At 39.4% G+C, this 16,943-nt stretch overlaps 1 protein-coding gene across 2 annotated transcripts; it reads left to right on the top strand.

Annotated features, from left to right (window-relative positions):
• Window positions 1-1,619: 1,619 nt before the first annotated feature.
• LOC114472658 (polyadenylate-binding protein 1-like) lies at window positions 1,620-12,374 on the top strand. 2 transcript variants are annotated; one of them, XM_028461972.1, is made up of 7 exons: window positions 1,620-1,988; window positions 8,184-8,377; window positions 9,506-9,621; window positions 10,868-11,007; window positions 11,115-11,206; window positions 11,315-11,338; window positions 11,936-12,374. In XM_028461972.1, exons 1-7 carry the CDS (start codon window positions 1,796-1,798, stop codon window positions 11,990-11,992), a joined length of 816 nt encoding a protein of 271 aa, XP_028317773.1. In that variant the 5' UTR covers window positions 1,620-1,795; the 3' UTR covers window positions 11,993-12,374. The 2 variants fall into 2 exon arrangements, with proteins under 2 accessions (XP_028317773.1, XP_028317772.1); XM_028461971.1 differs by having other exon boundaries at window positions 11,315-11,424.
• Window positions 12,375-16,943: the final 4,569 nt, after the last annotated feature.

Here is a 16,943-nt window from a genome sequence, read left to right as displayed (position 1 = left end):
AGGAACACAACCCTTTTTACGAAGTTTCAATTAACTGGAAACACTGAAATTGTTTTTTTCTATTTGCAAAGTGACACTTTTTGCACTTTGAATAGGAATAAATGGTTGTCTTTATTTTTTTTTTTATCATATCTATTTCGTTGAAAAGGGTATACCCAGAGTAAGTATGCCCAGAGTTAATGTCAAATAAAAGCATGGTTATTTAATTTTTCAAACTGCATTTTTTTTTTTAACCCTTTTTTCCCCTTTTCCAAGAATATTGTCTGTATCGTTATTGAAAGCCAAATATCGTATATTGAATCGTATTGTAAACTTTGTGTGTATCGTCCTACTCTACTAATACCATAAAACAAAAATGAAGCATGTTTTGAGTTTGCTGCTAGGCGTTTCCGCACAGTGGTTTTGTTCTGGCTAGGATCTGACCAATCAGTTCTCTTAGAAAACGACCTGCCCATTGTTAGAAGATCCTGGTTGGTGCAGATCTGACAGCTGCGTTTAGGAAAGAAATATCATTAATGGATAAACGCAATCCTTTCATTTACTGAAGACATCCTTTAGGATATATATATATATATATATATTTAAAGTCATTCATTCATTCATACACTATAGTGAGGCTGACAGCATCAGCAGGAACATACTACAGTGAAACGATGTGCTCTCATCCCAGTGTGTGCAATAAATAGAGATCTACCTGAATAGAAACACGTGTGTGCTGTAATAAAGTTTAATTTAGTTTATTCAAGATTAACCGCTTTAATTTTGCCCCGGTACGTTTAGGAAGCCTCCCGCTGCCCGTCTCACTGAAGCGGGAGGGAGGAGCTGCTGCTTCGGGGGTGCGGAGTTTTTGCGGCAGTGACATAACCAAAAGTTACTTAGTCCTGCTTTAATTCCTGCATTTTCTGTAACAACAGTGTTGTTCCTGTTTTAAATTATGGATTTTAATTATTCATAATTTTCAACTTAAGCAACATCTAGCTTGGTCAGAGCGAGTATAAAAGCTTCGCCTCCTAACCAATCCCTTCTGGTGCGCTGCACTAACACTGTTGCTCTTTGCTGTCATCATGGTTTTGAATTCATTATATTTGTTCAAGATCATAAGCTGTTCCTCCATTGTAAAAAAAAAAAGGTCGCTCTGCCAGGTGTCTCCATTATAGTGATTGGTTAGACGCTGCAATCTCCACCCCTTTTGTGGGAGCACACATGTAGCAGGCTGAAATCACTTGTCTTAAATTAGCATGTTGTTATCAACCTTCGTAGGACAGCTTCTCTCTGGCTAATGGAGATAAATCCAGGATAAACTGTTCTAGCTTCGTAGCATACGCCCTTAATTTATCATATTGGATATTATTATTATTATTATTATAAGAGCATCTAAATCCATTAACGTGTGCATTATTAACACTCAACATGTTAGGTTAGAACATGATTATTAATTAATTAATTAATTAATAATACATTAATAACGTGTGCAAATTATGGTGTACTATATAAATGTTGTAAATCAAAGCAGTTATTGACGACAAATTACCGAAAATCCCAGTTACGTCACTCACTCGAAATCGATCGATTCGAATTGCCCGCCAAGAACTTCCGGGAACTATTTGAGGCTACGTGAAACACGTAATGGTCAAGCATTTCGAACTTCCGCTGTCGTAACTCTCACTCTTTAACGGCTCTCGTTGAAAGGCTCGGGTGTTTGAAACTATTGGCTACTGACTGCCCGCCAAACTTTTTTTCCAGTCATAAAAAAAAGATATCCGACATTTTACCCAGCGTCCTCCTCGACATAAACATGGAATTCGGCGCCCCCGTTAATCCCGTGGCCTCCCTGTACGTCGGGGACCTGCACCGTGATATCACCGAGGCGACTTTGTTTGAGAAATTCAGCCCAGCAGGAGAGATCCTGTCCATCAGGGTCTGCAGAGACATCATCACCCGACGCTCTCTTGGTTACGCTTTTATCAACTTCCAGCAGCAAGCGGACGGTATGTTTGAGATCATTGTACGACTTTTATATTGTTGCTAATGCTATGAACTCATGTGTGGAAAAGACAGCCACACGTGACTAGAGCCGACATGTTGTCGTCAGGGCAGCACAGCTACATGTCCTCAGCATGGCCACCATATTTCAACACACCACTGGCTTTGGGACAAAGTAAAGAAAACCTCCATTTAATCACAAGCTGCGACCCAAAAAACACGACGTTATACTAAAAAAGAAATTAAATAGACATTTGTATCGATAATGTACTTTTATTATGTGTTTATTACATAAAAATAAGTTGTATATATTTTAATTGTGTGTAGTCGACACTCATATTTGAAATAAAAGCTGACTTTACTTTCCCTTTTGGCTCCCAGGCACATGCCCGGGCCGTGAACCAATGAAAATGACGCTGCTATCCATTTTTTTTTGGTCTTCCTGACCCACATGTTGAGAAACTATTCAGTAGTAGATGACTAAACTAAAAGTGTCTTGTTATCAGTTCTCTGCCAGCACAACACCGACCCACATTCGTTTAAGATTAGTCCTGCTTAATAAAAATAAAAATAAAAAACACAAATCTATAAACAACAATGATTCTCAAACAGGGGTATGTGTACCTCTGATGGTACAAGAGCATTGGGCAGGGGTTACTCTGAAACATTCATCTATACACCTTTTCGTGGTGACATCATCATCCGGGACATTTGCCTGAGCAACGCCCTCCACCATTTTAAGAGGGATTTACATTTGCCGGACAACCGCTATTTACACTATTTACCACGCACAACACAAAGGTTTTACTCGATGTAAAAATATTTCAGCAGATTAGGGTTAGTAACATAATAATAATAATAATAATACATCCTAAATTAAAACATAAATGGGTATATGAAGCACATTTGTTTATTTAATATACTTACAGTTCATATACAAGTCAACGCATTGTATATTTACTGTTAATTTCATGTTGCTTGTCGTCATGTTTGACATACTAGCCATAAACATTTCAGTCATTACTGAATAAATTCCAATTTAAATGTAGGCTAATTCATAATCAATGTCATAAAATCAGTCAGGAAGAAATTAGATCCCCAAAATACACAACCTACTAATAACGTAATGTCTACTGCAAACATATGACCGCTTGGATTTTAGGCTCCATGTAGTTCCATCTACGTTTGGTCGTCTCAGTGCTTGGATCCATAATTTCCGTTTCTGGCCATTTTTTGTCTGTATTCTGTAAAAGGCCATCTTTTCCTTCAGCCAGGCGTGGTTATGACAGCCAAATACTACGCAGGATTTGGTTATTATACGATAAAAATCAGCCAGACTGAAAAATCTCCACCGTGATATCGGCGATAAATAGCGGTTGTCAGGCAAATGTTGCCTGAAATGGCGGCGCGCGTTGTTTAGTTTAGTCAAGTGCTGACGGCCCGCCGACAAGGTGTATACATTTAAAAAATAATAGCCAAACGTTCCTAGTTTTAAAAAAATATACATATGAATCTTTTTTTTTTTTTAAATATCCTGTTATTAAACATGTATGTAGTAATAATAATAACCAGTTCAAATAAGATTGTATTCAACATTTAAAATGTATATTTAGTTAATCTATTACAATAGCTTACTATTACAGTTTGGAATACAATTACATTTGAGATACACAGCATAAATACAAAGTTTTCAAATTGCCGTCATACGTTTCAAACCCAAGCCCTACAAGCCCAGTCTGGTTCACAGGGTGATTTTTTTTAAAGTACAAATTACATTGAAAACACAATTAACACACGAGTCAGTATAACGTAATTTCAACATATCCAAGGTGGAATGTGTTGCATAAAAAGTAGATCTTAATTTGTATAAAATATAGGAATCATCTATATAGATTACATTTTACCTATTCCTACAAAAAGGACTTGTTTTCCAACTTCATGTAATTTAGTTTATAGCCAATATACACTGCCTTTCACATCACATGAGGCTTTATTTAAAAGCTGGTAAATAATTTTTCATGTGGCTGTAGAAGTAAAAAAAAAAAGTGTATAACTTTCGATTCAATTTACTATTTTAACAGAGAGGTGACTTATCAGTGTTGTTCAGGGTGAAAATGCAGTGTCGGCCCTGAAATATTTGGAGCGTATGCTCAAAAGTCATAGATAACAACTCCCAACAATACATTGTCTACACACTTGTGACAAGACTGCTTCTGTGTTCTCCAGATTAGATTGTGTGAATCAGATCTCAAAGCCTTCTGTTAATGCTATGGTAGAATGTATTCACAGCTATAAGCTATAACAACAAGAACAAATCATGCATGATTTGGTAATACCCTTAGAATATTGTTAATAGGTCTAAGAAAATGCAAATGTAAAAACAAAAGACTGACAGAAAAATACTAAATGTCACCCTAAAAAGAAAGCAAAGGCTACTGGTTGAAACAAATCATATAACCAGGTCCGAACAGGAATAGGCAAACAAAATGCTCATGTAATAGCCATGAGAAGGCAGTCTAATAAGCAACACCTGGAGGGAGAGATAGGAGAGGAAAAAAGCTAATCATTTAACCAACAAACTGACGTAACTGGGATTGTAGAAACTAAAAACTAAAGGCCCAAAGGAAATATTAAGAAAACCATAAAAGCATGCGATATGATACGAGAGGACTTTTGAATTGAAGTAGCTAGATTCAAACACCTTTAACCACAGAAATCTATAACTATTCTCGAGTCTATAATTGTGGAGTACAGTACCGTATTTTTCGGACTATAAGGCACACTATCAATGAATGGGTCTGACTGGGTCTATTTTCATACATAAGGCGCACTGGACTATAAGGCGCACCGGTTTGTTATTATTATTATTAAGACGCATTAAGCGAAATAAAATAGTCAGATAAGTCAAACTTTATTCAACTCATTAACAATAACTCTCAACATTGTTCAGGTTTAACACATAAAATGCAGAACAATACACTCACTTTTTCAGTTCAGTATGTTGAAGCACAGTAGTTAATTTCATACATAAGGCGCACCTGATCATAAGGCGCACTGTCAATTTTTGAGAAAATTAAAGGATTTTAAGTGCGCCTTATAGTCCGAAAAATACGGTAAACAGGCTCAAACCTGCAGATCAAGGGTGCTACCGTGGATTATAGATGAATCAAAGTAAAACACACAAGGCCCAGCAGAAACATAACAAAGACCAAAAAGTGTAAAAATAAACCAAAAACTTGACTACTAAATATTCACCAAGTAAACTCCCACAAACCTAAGAAAGCTCAAGGTTGTAATAAGCAGCAGCTGTTCGGTGAATAGCTAAAGTATTTCACAACAACTCATAACTGTTAGTTAAATGGCCACGACTAAAAGATAATCAAAACGTTGGTTTAAGGAGACCCCGCACAGACAATACACTTGTCGAGCCTGACCCATATCATGGGATTTATTAATTATTTAATTTAGGCCGACATAACTGCTGATAACTTTAGGTTAATCACATAACCCCTGTTCTACGCCATTCAATATAAGCACCTCTTCTCACTCGCCCAAGCAAGAAGCGTTGTCTGGTGAGACATCTCACACATATTACTCAGAGAATCTGGGTTATGTGATTAACCTAAAGTTCTCTTTCATAATTTTCACAAGGGATAGTCCCAGGAAGACTATTTCCTGTGCTGGGGACACCATGCTCTTTTCCGTGTTATCACAAAACCCAGGTCGGACAGGTGACGTAATAGAATGCGCGCTCTGGTCATCGCTTCCGACTGTGCCAAAAGCAGCCAATCGTCCTGATACGTGGCCAAGCGTGGCCGCTTCCGTGCACCGCACAAACACCCTCAGGCTCAAAGAAAGACCAAAAGGGAGCAAGCGGCACTCGTTACATATCCCCCGGAAAGCAAATCTCAGATACTTTCTGTGGGGAGGATGTATTGGGATGTGGAAATATGCGTCCTTCAGATCAACAGATGTAAACCAATTGCTCTGTCACACAAGGCACAGCAGGGAGGCATGCATAAGCATCCTGAACCTGAATTTCCTGAGATATCTGCTCAGAGCACGTAGATCTAGGCTTGGAGGCCACAGTTGGACACACTTTTTTATTTTTAATAAAATGTGTGTGTGTACGTGCTTATGATAATGAGGGAGGGGCCACAGCTGAACCCTCCTTTGAACCATGTCCATCTTTCCCGGCTGCCTCCAGTCCAGGCCGTGGTAACGGGGAGATGGGGGCGTGGGAGAACCCCAGGTGCATGCTCGAAAGCAGAACAGGTAAAGCTGGAGAACAGGGAACTTCTAGCTGCGTCACCGGAGGGGAGAAGGCCACGAACCGGCCACTCTCTTCTTCTTCCTGGCCTGGACAGGCTGTGCCGGCGGAGCTGCAGCCGAGGCCAAAAGTTTACTGGGCCAGCCGGACCAACCGCGTTGAGACGGTTTTGACGCTTTTAACTGCAAGCTCTGAGGAACAGCCTGTGTAAGCATCTTGCACCTCACAGGTGGAGATAGAGCCAGGGATTTCCGGGGAAGACAGAGGCGTAGAGCCTCGTTGTCCTTCGTTTTGGCCTCACACGGGCATGTCCAGGATGTCGCTCTTTTCTCTGTCTGAAAAGTTAGCGAGGTCAAGCCACCGTGCTCGCTTCTGCTGCACCATAATTCCCATTGCTCTTCTTATGGCCTGCACTGGATGACAACTGATATCTCCTCCAAAACCTTTCCACAGCTTAGCCTGGTAAGCTGTGAGCAGAGAGAGGACATTGAGCTCTCTAGCCATGAGCGATATTGCCTCATCTCCCTCTCGAGAGGCATCAGAGGCAGCAGGCTGTGCAGCTCGAGCCATAGTCATGAAGTCACTATCCTCTCCTCTTCATCCTCTGATATGAGGAGTTCAAAGGTGGGATGTTCATCCTCCCCACAGTCCAGTTTAAGGCTGTCTTCCTCATATGGAGGGACAGCGGTCAGGTTGAGCTGGGAGCCCCAGCTGGTGCCGGGCCCCGCTGTGGCCTCCTCAATGACCCCCGCCTCCTCTCCCGCTGTGACGGCAGCGCCCTGTGAAGGGAGAAGGGGGTCATGCCCAGACAAACTAGCTTGGCGTGCTAGCCGTCTGCGGAGACCTTTCACTTTGAACACAGCAGTGTTGACAGAACTGGCTCCAAATGCCATCCAAATGAACATCAAATGCCAGCTGACCATGTTCCAGCCCCGGGTAGCTCAAGCAGACCTGGTGTGTGTCTCTGCTCAATATTTTGTTCCCGTATCGGCAGAGTCGAGCCTCGGAGTCTCCGAACCCTCTGGTGTGAGGGGCTTTGGCCTCCATCCCTCGCGAGCAGGTGTGCAGGCAGGGAGTCAAGGTAGTTAGCTAGTGCTAACACGAGGCAGCTAACTGGTGTGCTAGCCGAGAAGAAACCAATCGTCACCCGACAGTCGTGGTGGGGCGTTTAGGCAAGTGTTGGGCTCAGCCGTAGCCGGTCCGGAAGCTCGACAGCCATGGTGGGGCGTCGAGGTAGTTTGAGCCGAATCTTTAACTGGCGGGTTAGCGCCCGGAACTCGACAGCCGTGGTGGGGCGTCAAGGGCAGTGCTAGCAAAGCGTGGTGGTAAAGTAAGCGCTGGTAGGTCTGGTATGATCAAAAAGCAAAGCATCCAACTAGCAGTGCCCAGCGACGGAGGCTAATGAAAGATCCGTCTGTGGACAGTTAAATGGCGTAGTACCATCCACCTGCGCTACTAATGGTGGGTGGGACAACCTGTGGTGGACGGATACGTTTCACCAGCCAATCAGGATTGGCGTAATGAGATTGTTGCTTCTGAGGGCTGCAGCAGGGGCGTGCATCCCATAGTGAGGCATTGACATTGAACATAGATTATGAAAGACAACTGCCTAATAAAATCAAAATAAGGAACTTTATTTAGTGACACTACATAAGGACTGTAAACCCACTGATAGATAAGAAAAGGCAAAATAAAATATTGGACAAATAAGAAAGGCAAAATGTTAATCATTACTGTCGATTTGTGTAGACGAAGTGTATGCGCTTTTCAAGTGTTTGTAGCACAGCTTGTCAGCACTATATTGTAAAATAATTCCATATTAGAGTCACAGATCTGTAGTAGACAACCCCATTAGTGAAACATGTTCACACATGTCCATAAAACAATGAACATGAATGTCATGTCTGCTCTTCTTTTGCTCCCCTACCAGCCGAGCGAGCTCTGGACACCATGAACTTTGATGTGCTCAACGGACGACCTATGCGCATCATGTGGTCACAGCGTGATTCTTCACTCAGAAAAAGCGGAGTGGGAAACATCTTCATTAAGAACCTCGACAAGTCTATTGACAACAAGGCTCTCTATGACACTTTCTCTGCGTTTGGCAACATCCTGTCCTGCAAGGTAACGGTCTTTCTCACCTCCCACCACATCATACATTAGCTGATTTAGGTGGTGGTCAGATTTCTCTTGTCTGAGATCTTGTGCATGTTTGTGGATTCTTGAGTGCTTTTCATTGGAACACTGTCGTCATTCTGCTAACAGACACCGTGACGAGTAACTAAAACCCTAAACGTTTTAAAGTTCTGATGAGAAATGCTCAATACCCTCTGGATAATGTTTTTATTACATGATTGATATACATGTAAAGTTTGCGGTCAGCTTTAGGCTGGGCTCAGGGAAGAGGACCCCAAAGTTGCACATTCGAGAAAGTGGGAAACAGTTATCGAACGCAAGCTTAGGCTTTATCACCCTGTAGCTGACCACCTTTGATGAGGGTGTCTACTGTTAAAAAGGCCAAAACACCCCATGATTCAAAGGAACACTACTGATGATGTGTCTCAAATTTACATCCTTCACATATCTGAGACACAGCTCCAACTCCACTCTCAAATGCGAAACCTCATGAGACTACCATCTTTTGGCACAAAGGGGGTTTAACATCACGTCACATGTTTAGTTATTCTGATTCTGGCAGTTTGAAGCAGCAAATTATAAGAATAGATGTTTACTTATCGACTAGTCTTTTACACAAACTTTTTCTAGCAGTTCAATTTAAGTGCAGAATAACCTACAAGGTCAAAACATATTGTGTGCCTTTAATATCTAAAAATATCTTCTGCACACCATGTTATTTGTAGAAACGCGACTGAAAGATGTGCAGAGTGTGACCGGCCTCACATTTAGCATGACTCAGAAACAGGGAGAAACTGACAGTATTGGGGGAAATCTACCTACTAAATACAAAGTTGTGATGCTTTGACTACTTAGTCATACAAATGGAGCTGCCATGTAATCATTTTATATATCACTCTTACGTTTTTTTAAAATGCATGCTGTTCTTAATGTTATGTCACTGAAAAATTTGTTTTGTGTCAGTGTTTTGCAGTTGACTAATGCTGTTGAGAAATTTGAACTCCAGTCAATAACTTTTGTGTTTAAGTGCTAACACAGAAAGAATATGATTTCTGCATGTGTGTGTGTGTGTGTGTGTGGCTTTAAAGCAGCATGTTTTTTTTTCTTTCTCAAAAGGTGGTTTGTGATAAAAATGGCTCTAAAGGACATGGGTTTGTGCATTTTGAGACTCACGAGGCAGCAGAACAAGCCATTGAGAAAATGAATGGCATGCTGCTCTTTGACCGGAAATTGTAAGTTTACACTTGGGTTGAAATGTTTTAATGTACCGTAATTTCCAGACTATAAGCCACTACTTTTTTTTCTCACGCTTTGAACCCTGCGGCTAAAACATTGACGTGGCTAAATTGTGGATTTTTCCTGGTTTTATAAACTTCATGCCACCACAACATTGAGCTCCGTCACATTAGACCAGGTGGAACAATGAAGTTGTTAACATTGAATCGTTCTTGCTCGCACTGAATCATTCTGATCACTCATTTTGTCATGATGCACACTGCCTCATCATAGCAATGACGCAGAGAAATAGAGAGAGAGAGAGAGACCACTGAAATAGCAGCAACGTGGATGAAGTAATAGTCAGCCAGTTTGTAATAAAAGAATAAATAGCACAAAGTTGTTAAATTACCGCTTTAGGTTTGTTTAGGATTGATCGGCGCTCTGGATTCTAATGCTGATAGAGACGCTTCCGTAAGGAGAACAGACAGACAGACGGAGCAGAGATCAGAACAGCCTGGATACAGGCTGTATCCAGGCTGTTCTGATCTCTGCTCCATCTACAGTAAAGGTCAGCCAGTTTGTAATAGTTGCATAGCAGCATGAAGTTGCCAAATCACCACGTTGGATTTGTTCAGAAGCGATCGCGTCTGTATTCTGACTCAGAGTCCGACTCGCTGTGATCGCTCTGCGGTAGTTCATGGTAAGAAGAGCGGAGGAAGCGGTGTATCAGTCTGGTTCCAGTAAAAAGTGACAATAAAAAGCTGTAAATGGACTGATATGTAGACGTGGTGCAGTGAGGAGCAGACTTCATTTAGTAAAGGAAACTTATCAGTTGAAACATGGACATTTCCCTGCAACCTAACTACAGTACTACAGCAGCCTGCCTACCTGTCCGTTTTGACTGGCTGAGTTGTCTGAAGGGCACCCTCATCAGCCAATAGGATGCGGCCTATGTTAGGGTGCGGCATTTATGTGGATTTTTCTTAGAATATTGATAAATTATGGTAATGCGGCCAATAAAACTGCGCTTTATGGCCCGGAAATTATGGTACTCCACTCATCTCAGGCTGTTTACTCTGTACAGTCTCTGCTCTGCTCACGTCTGATCTTCTAGTAAATCATCTTAGCATTTTTTAGTTTTGACTGTCTCAATTAATTGTATCTTGAAAAATTGCTATGCCCACATGCATGGTTTAAATATGTGCGATAATAATGATGAACTTCTCATTAAGAACATATTTTTATTGGTCATTTGAACAGATTTGTGGGCCACTTCAAATCCCGAAAAGAACGGGAGGCTGAGCAGGGTGCCCGAGCCAAAGAGTTCACAAACGTCTACATTCAAAACTTTGGCGAAGAGATTGATGATGAGAAGCTGAGAGAAGTCTTCAGTCAATATGGTCAGTTTGAGAGAAGCAACCTGAACTTTGTTCCTAGAAGCAATCTGTGCTTGAGTCGACTAAAGAGTGTTCAACTTTTCAATAAAGATAATATGTTTGTTCCCCAGGAAATTTCAAGGTTCGGGTGATGACAGACGAGAGTGGAAAGTCTCGAGGCTTTGGGTTTGTGAGCTTTGAAAGGCACCAGGATGCACAGAAGGTAAGGCTTGGGTTGATGCTTCGGTGTTGGAAATTGTTACACATTTTTAGCAGCAGAAGTGACTGTTTCCTTGACTTTTTTTTTTTTTTGTATTTTTGTGTTTTTCAGGCAGTGGATGAAATGAACGGGAAGGTATTGAATGGGAATTTCATCTACGTCGGGCGTGCCCATCATCAGCTACTCGAAGCCTTTTGTTTTAACAATTAAAAACTTTAAGGGTTTGTGTTTTGTGTCATTTTAATACCTCTCTTGTGTGGAAAACTTACCAACATCCTTTTATAGGAAATGTGCATTTCCTCTTCCCGTGTACCAATTTGAACCAGGAAACTGCTGAATTTGAGGCACATTGCATTGCCTTATTTGTTGGTGTTATTGTTAAACTAGTTACTAGTTGACTGATTAGTGATGTCGGACATCGCTGTGACGACTTAACATTCTTTAAATAGGTTAGAAGGAAATGTCTTTCAATAATGTTGTGTTTTTTGTATTTGATCAGTAAACTTGCATGCATGCAGGTAAACTACACAAGTTTGTAAAGACTTTGAATAAGAATGTATAAGAACAAGGCAAAGAGACTGAAACCTTATTATTCAAAGATTTCAAAAAATATACAACTTGTACAGGGGTTAGATCACCATGATATCAAAGGTATCTAAATTAGGTTTGGGTTTCTTTTCTAGGTTTTCCCAAAGGTTTAAAAAGCTCATGAAAGTCTCTTATGCCTTGCAGGTGTTTGACGATGCCATAGCAGAGCTCGACAGGCTCAACAGTGGCTGTATTTCCTGAGGAAATTTGACGTGCCACGCCACCAAAAGGCCTCACCAGCTTCTACATCTGCATCATTGAGTCCATCCTCACCAGCTGTGTCACCATGTGGTACGGCAACACCACGGGTATGGACCGTAAACGTCTGCAAAGAGTGGTGGAGACGGCATCAACGATCACCAGGACACAGCCTTCCTCTCTGCAGAGCATCTACAAGTGCAGAGTTTATAGGAGAGCTGACTCCATCATTAAAGACCCCACACACCCCCAACACAGACTGCTCACACTTCTACCCTCAGGACGCAGGTACAGAAGTGTGAAATGCAGGACCACCAGACTGAGGAACAACTTCTTCCTCTCTGCCATCTGACTCCTCAACAGCCTATAAAACTATACAAAATTACACTTTATATTTGACTTTTCTGTCTTTTCTACTTTGTACATATATATGTTGATTACTTTTTAAAATATTATTATACGTTACTCTTTATTTGTTTGTTTTTTTTCTTCTTTGTTTCAAATTTGTTTTTTGTGGCATCCAGCAGTGTGGTGAGCAAAGGAGGAATTTCATTGTGCAGGGAAACATGTTTCTTTATTGTGCAAATGACAAACACTTTGAATCTAGAAATGTTGATGAATATACGTACTAAGACAGCACCTTGATCATGCAGCTGCTCCGGGACAATCTGACTTTTAGTGGCTTTTCCTCACATTACTTAAGTACCAGATTATTCCAAGTTCCTCTTTTAAATTTAATATATTTTCACTTTTACAATAAAGTAAACCGCATGCAAATCGGTTGAGAAATTAGTAAGTTATGATTTATTTTCCAATTTACAAGCTGCAATGTACGTTGCCCCAACCAAGATGGCCGTCACAGAGGCACGTAGTGGGCTGCCACAGCGTCCGAATGTATCTAGTTTTCTCAAAGATGTTTATGGTTGCGCCTCCTAGAGGGGTCTTAACGTCACGACATGGGCGGTGCTAGAATGGCTTTGCTGAACCATGAGCTTAAAAAATAGAAAGTGTTTATTCTGAACATGTGATTAAAAAAGTCTTTTTTCTTTTTAAAAAAATTATAACTTTAAAAAAAAACAATAAAAAGCAGCAGAAAGTTTGGGGAACCACTGATGTAAGGGATCACATGACTGAAAGTTTAATATTTTTGCTATCAGCAGCAGTATATCCGTTTTTTCGAAATGTAAATTAACTAAACACCGAAATAATACATATATAAATTTTTATTTTATTTATTTTTTTACTGGATTGATAATGATTAATTAAAAATGAGGATCGTTTCGTAGGTGTCATCAATAGAGCAACCACATTTTATTGATCCATGAAGTAAAAAAAAAAGTAAACGAAATTATTTCGACTTGCGGTTTTTTAAAATAATTGTTATTAGAATACCCAGGTGTGTAATACAGTTTGTTGCATATACTGTAGGTCTTCGAGATCAGGATTTGTTGCTCGTGCTGGCACATGTCCACTCCTAAAAGAAAAAATGACCACATAAGCATTAAAATTCCAAATGTTTTTTTTTTTTTTTTTGTGTATATTTAATATTACCTGGGGACCAAATGCTACACAGCACATTTGTCAAACTCAAGGCCAAATCTGGCCCTTTAGAGCAGTGGTGCCGAACCAGGGGTACTTGAAGATGTTGAGGAGGCTCTTAGAAACATTTATGAATTTATTTCTAACATGAGTAATTTTATATCCTGTTTCAGAAACCATATGTGCCCACCAGAGAGTTTTCCCACCTATTGACATTAAACGTTATCAATGAGGAAAAAACCATAGTTGCTCTAGCTGTAGGAGAGAGTTCAGTGGCCAACATGTAAACAATGTAAGATAAATTAAAATTGGTCACAAAATTAACGAGGTTTAAGTGTATACATCCTGCAGGGACTGATATTTGTCAGTTATTGCTTGGATAATGTTGGTTCCTTAGATATTTTATATATCATTTATATGTGGAAGTATAAACTATAGGACCCAATGTTGAAATTGTTTAAAAATAAACCCTAAAAACTACTTAAGAATGCTTTGAGAAACTAAGTACGCAATTTTGGCCTTGAAATTCGTAACAAACCTGTTTGTCGAAGGCTGTTATATGTTGGTAAAATAAGGCTTACGTGGTTTTTATAACTGGGCCTTAATGTTATTGTTTAAACCTTTTGAGAACTAGTGAGATTAGGAGAAATTTAGCTGCAGATGTCTCTGTTCTAGTTTGTTTGTTAAATAACTTGTAATGCAGAGTTCATGCACAGATAATGTCATAGATTTGTGACTTGTCAGTCTCGTTTTTTGCATTGTATTTGCAGTGTGGCCCTTTATGTTCTTTGAATAGAAATTAATTGTCTTGTTTATTTTATTTTTTAATAGTCCTATTTATTTGAAAAGGGTATTCCCAGAGTAATTATATAAATATGTCCAGTAAAAGCATTTGCCTTTCCAAAAATATCGTCTGGTATCGTTATTGCAGAGCCTATTATCATATATTGTATCATATAGTCAACTTTGTAAATATCGTCCCACTCTATTAATGCTATAAAACAAGGCTAGAAGCATTTCTTTAGTAAAATGGAGCTGTTAAAGGCGTTTCCGGCAAAGTGCGTATATCGAGGCTTTTTTTGTTGCTTCGTTTGGGGAGGAGCCAAAAAACTATGACGAGCGAGGATTCGCTGTACCACGTGACTTCTTTAGGAAGTGATTCAGGGTATGTCGGGTGGTTTGACACATGGTTTGACATGTGGGTTTTTCTAGATTTGCTGTTAGTTTAGAGTTTTGATAGTTTCTACAGATTGGATACCAGACTCTGGGTAGTGTTTTTATAGTTTAGATGTAGTTTGTTAAGTTTAGAGAAAGACAGGGCATGCGCATGAAACGAGAGATTAATTTATTTTGTTTCTCACATTTCAGCACTGTTATTTCTGAATAAAAGCTCCCCTGTTTTGTACACAATTGTTCAAGTTACACATTCATATTCAGTGACATATTCCGAGTTTCAATAAGCGCTTCACACAGTGACGAAAAATAACATTACTCATCGTGTCACGAGGCCTAGTGGTCAAAGAAAAGGCATGTAAGAAATGTTGGAGGACTGGAAAGGCTGGCTTTAAATCCGGTTTGAACTACTTTTGGGGAAATGTACACACAGAGAATACATTGAAAAATTTTTCACTATATACATGTGATTATTGATGTAGATAAATATATCATTCAATAATCAATATTAAATATTAAATGCATTACACATTATGTGATTATAAAGATGACCAGGAGGTGGTTTCATGTCCACATCAAGCTTTGAGAAGTGAACCTCATGAGTGCTGTTCTCATATTAAAAGTAGAGCTTATAACGTGGTTTTATTATATTATGTTTTATTGTTGTTATCTTTCCATTTGCTGATGTTTAGCCGCAGATCTCATCCCAGGATCTTTGGAAACAATGGCAGCCTTTAACTTCTATGGCTGATTTCATCATCATGCGTACAGTTGGGGGTAACGCCCCTTTTGCTGACGTCCCTGTTGTCACTGCCCGATCTTTTCAACACATGCTCCTAGAATACGTCACTTCCTTCTCTCGCAATCCTCACGACAAAGCTCCTGCGACGTGACTTGTTAAATATTTAATAGTACATGTGTATATATGGAAGTGTTTTTGTGATGTTTTTAATTTTTCATTTAAAAAAGACACAAAGGGTAAAATCACAATTACACGAGTGATTTGTTGTAAGGCAACAACTTTTCTACAAATGCTTCTTGGTCTGATTTGTGTAACTGTACCCACCCTGCGGGATCACATTGAATAGATGTTTATGTATTATTTGAATACTTTGATACTAAAGTAATAATAATGTACTGATTGAAATAATAAAACGTATACATATTATTAATAAAATAATGATAAAAATTGAAATAATGCACTCAGCAACGACCATTTTTTTTTTATTACATTATAAGAATTTTTCACATTAACAAAATAAACAAATACTCATCTAAGCAAAAAAATAAAATGAAAAAGCAAAAATAAATCAGAATTCACTCAAAACATACATTTCCAATAATTTGGAAAATATTGGCAGTAGGTTGAAAATGCACAAACTAATTCTATTTAAATATTATTTTATCTCATTAAAAAAAGTGACAAACATGGCTTCGTTTTTGTTTAAGTTTTTTTGTGTGTTTACATATCTCTGCATTAGTGAATAATTAAAAAAAAAAAAAAAAGTCAAAATGAAAATAGGGTTGTACAAAAACACTTTACTTGTATCCTTATTTTTTTTAAACTAAACCTAATATAACCACAGTCAATCCGATCCGTAAAATAGTACATTAGCTGCCGTAAAATAGGCCGACCGGATATAGACGCGTTAGGCGCATGCGTTGAAAGGATGGGCACTTGAAAATATCTTGCTTTTAGAGTGACGTCATTAGCAGTATATAAATACAGTAGCTTCATCTGTACCTCCCCTTCAACCCCGGCTAACAGTGCTGCGTGAGTGTGTGTGTGCCCAGAGCTCGGCACACATTCTAAAAAATATAAAAAAAATACAAAAAAATATTTAAAACACAAAATTTATAAAAAATCTGTAGTTTTTATAACCCGTCGGTGGAGACGAAGTAGACGCTCATCGGTCTGAAGAAGAAGAAGAATAAGAAGAAAAGGGGCTGCCTAGCTTAACGAAGGACACCACTGACCACCGTCGTCGTCGTGTCGTTTAGAGCTGGTTTTGTGCGTGTGTGATATTGCATGAGACGTTTATTCGACATTTTTAATCCCATTTCTAGTCGACCCGCGTCTTTTTGGACTAATATTCGACGGCTAGTGCGGGCATAAACAGTAACTGCTAGCATACTTGCCGATAGAGAAGCGAACCTCGGTGCTGCCCGCCAAACTTTTTTTTTCCAGTAATAAAAAAAAAAAAATTCCGACATTTTACCTAGCGTCCCCCTCGACTTAAAG

Source organism: Gouania willdenowi, chromosome 11 (genome assembly GCF_900634775.1).
Source record: "Gouania willdenowi chromosome 11, fGouWil2.1, whole genome shotgun sequence".
Lineage (NCBI taxonomy): Eukaryota > Metazoa > Chordata > Actinopteri > Blenniiformes > Gobiesocidae > Gouania > Gouania willdenowi.
This window is presented reverse-complemented; position numbering and strand designations above follow the sequence as displayed.

What these genes read in the sequence shown, in the direction of transcription:
- LOC114472658 (XM_028461971.1), top strand. Translation starts at nt 1,796, where the DNA reads ATGGAATTCGGCGCCCCCGTTAATCCCGTGGCCTCCCTGTACGTCGGG. An exon ending in GCAACATCCTGTCCTGCAAG is followed by an intron (nt 8,378 to 9,505) that starts GTAACGGTCTTT and finishes CTTTCTCAAAAG; the next exon opens with GTGGTTTGTGATAAAAATGG. An exon ending in AGAAGTCTTCAGTCAATATG is followed by an intron (nt 11,008 to 11,114) that starts GTCAGTTTGAGA and finishes TTTGTTCCCCAG; the next exon opens with GAAATTTCAAGGTTCGGGTG.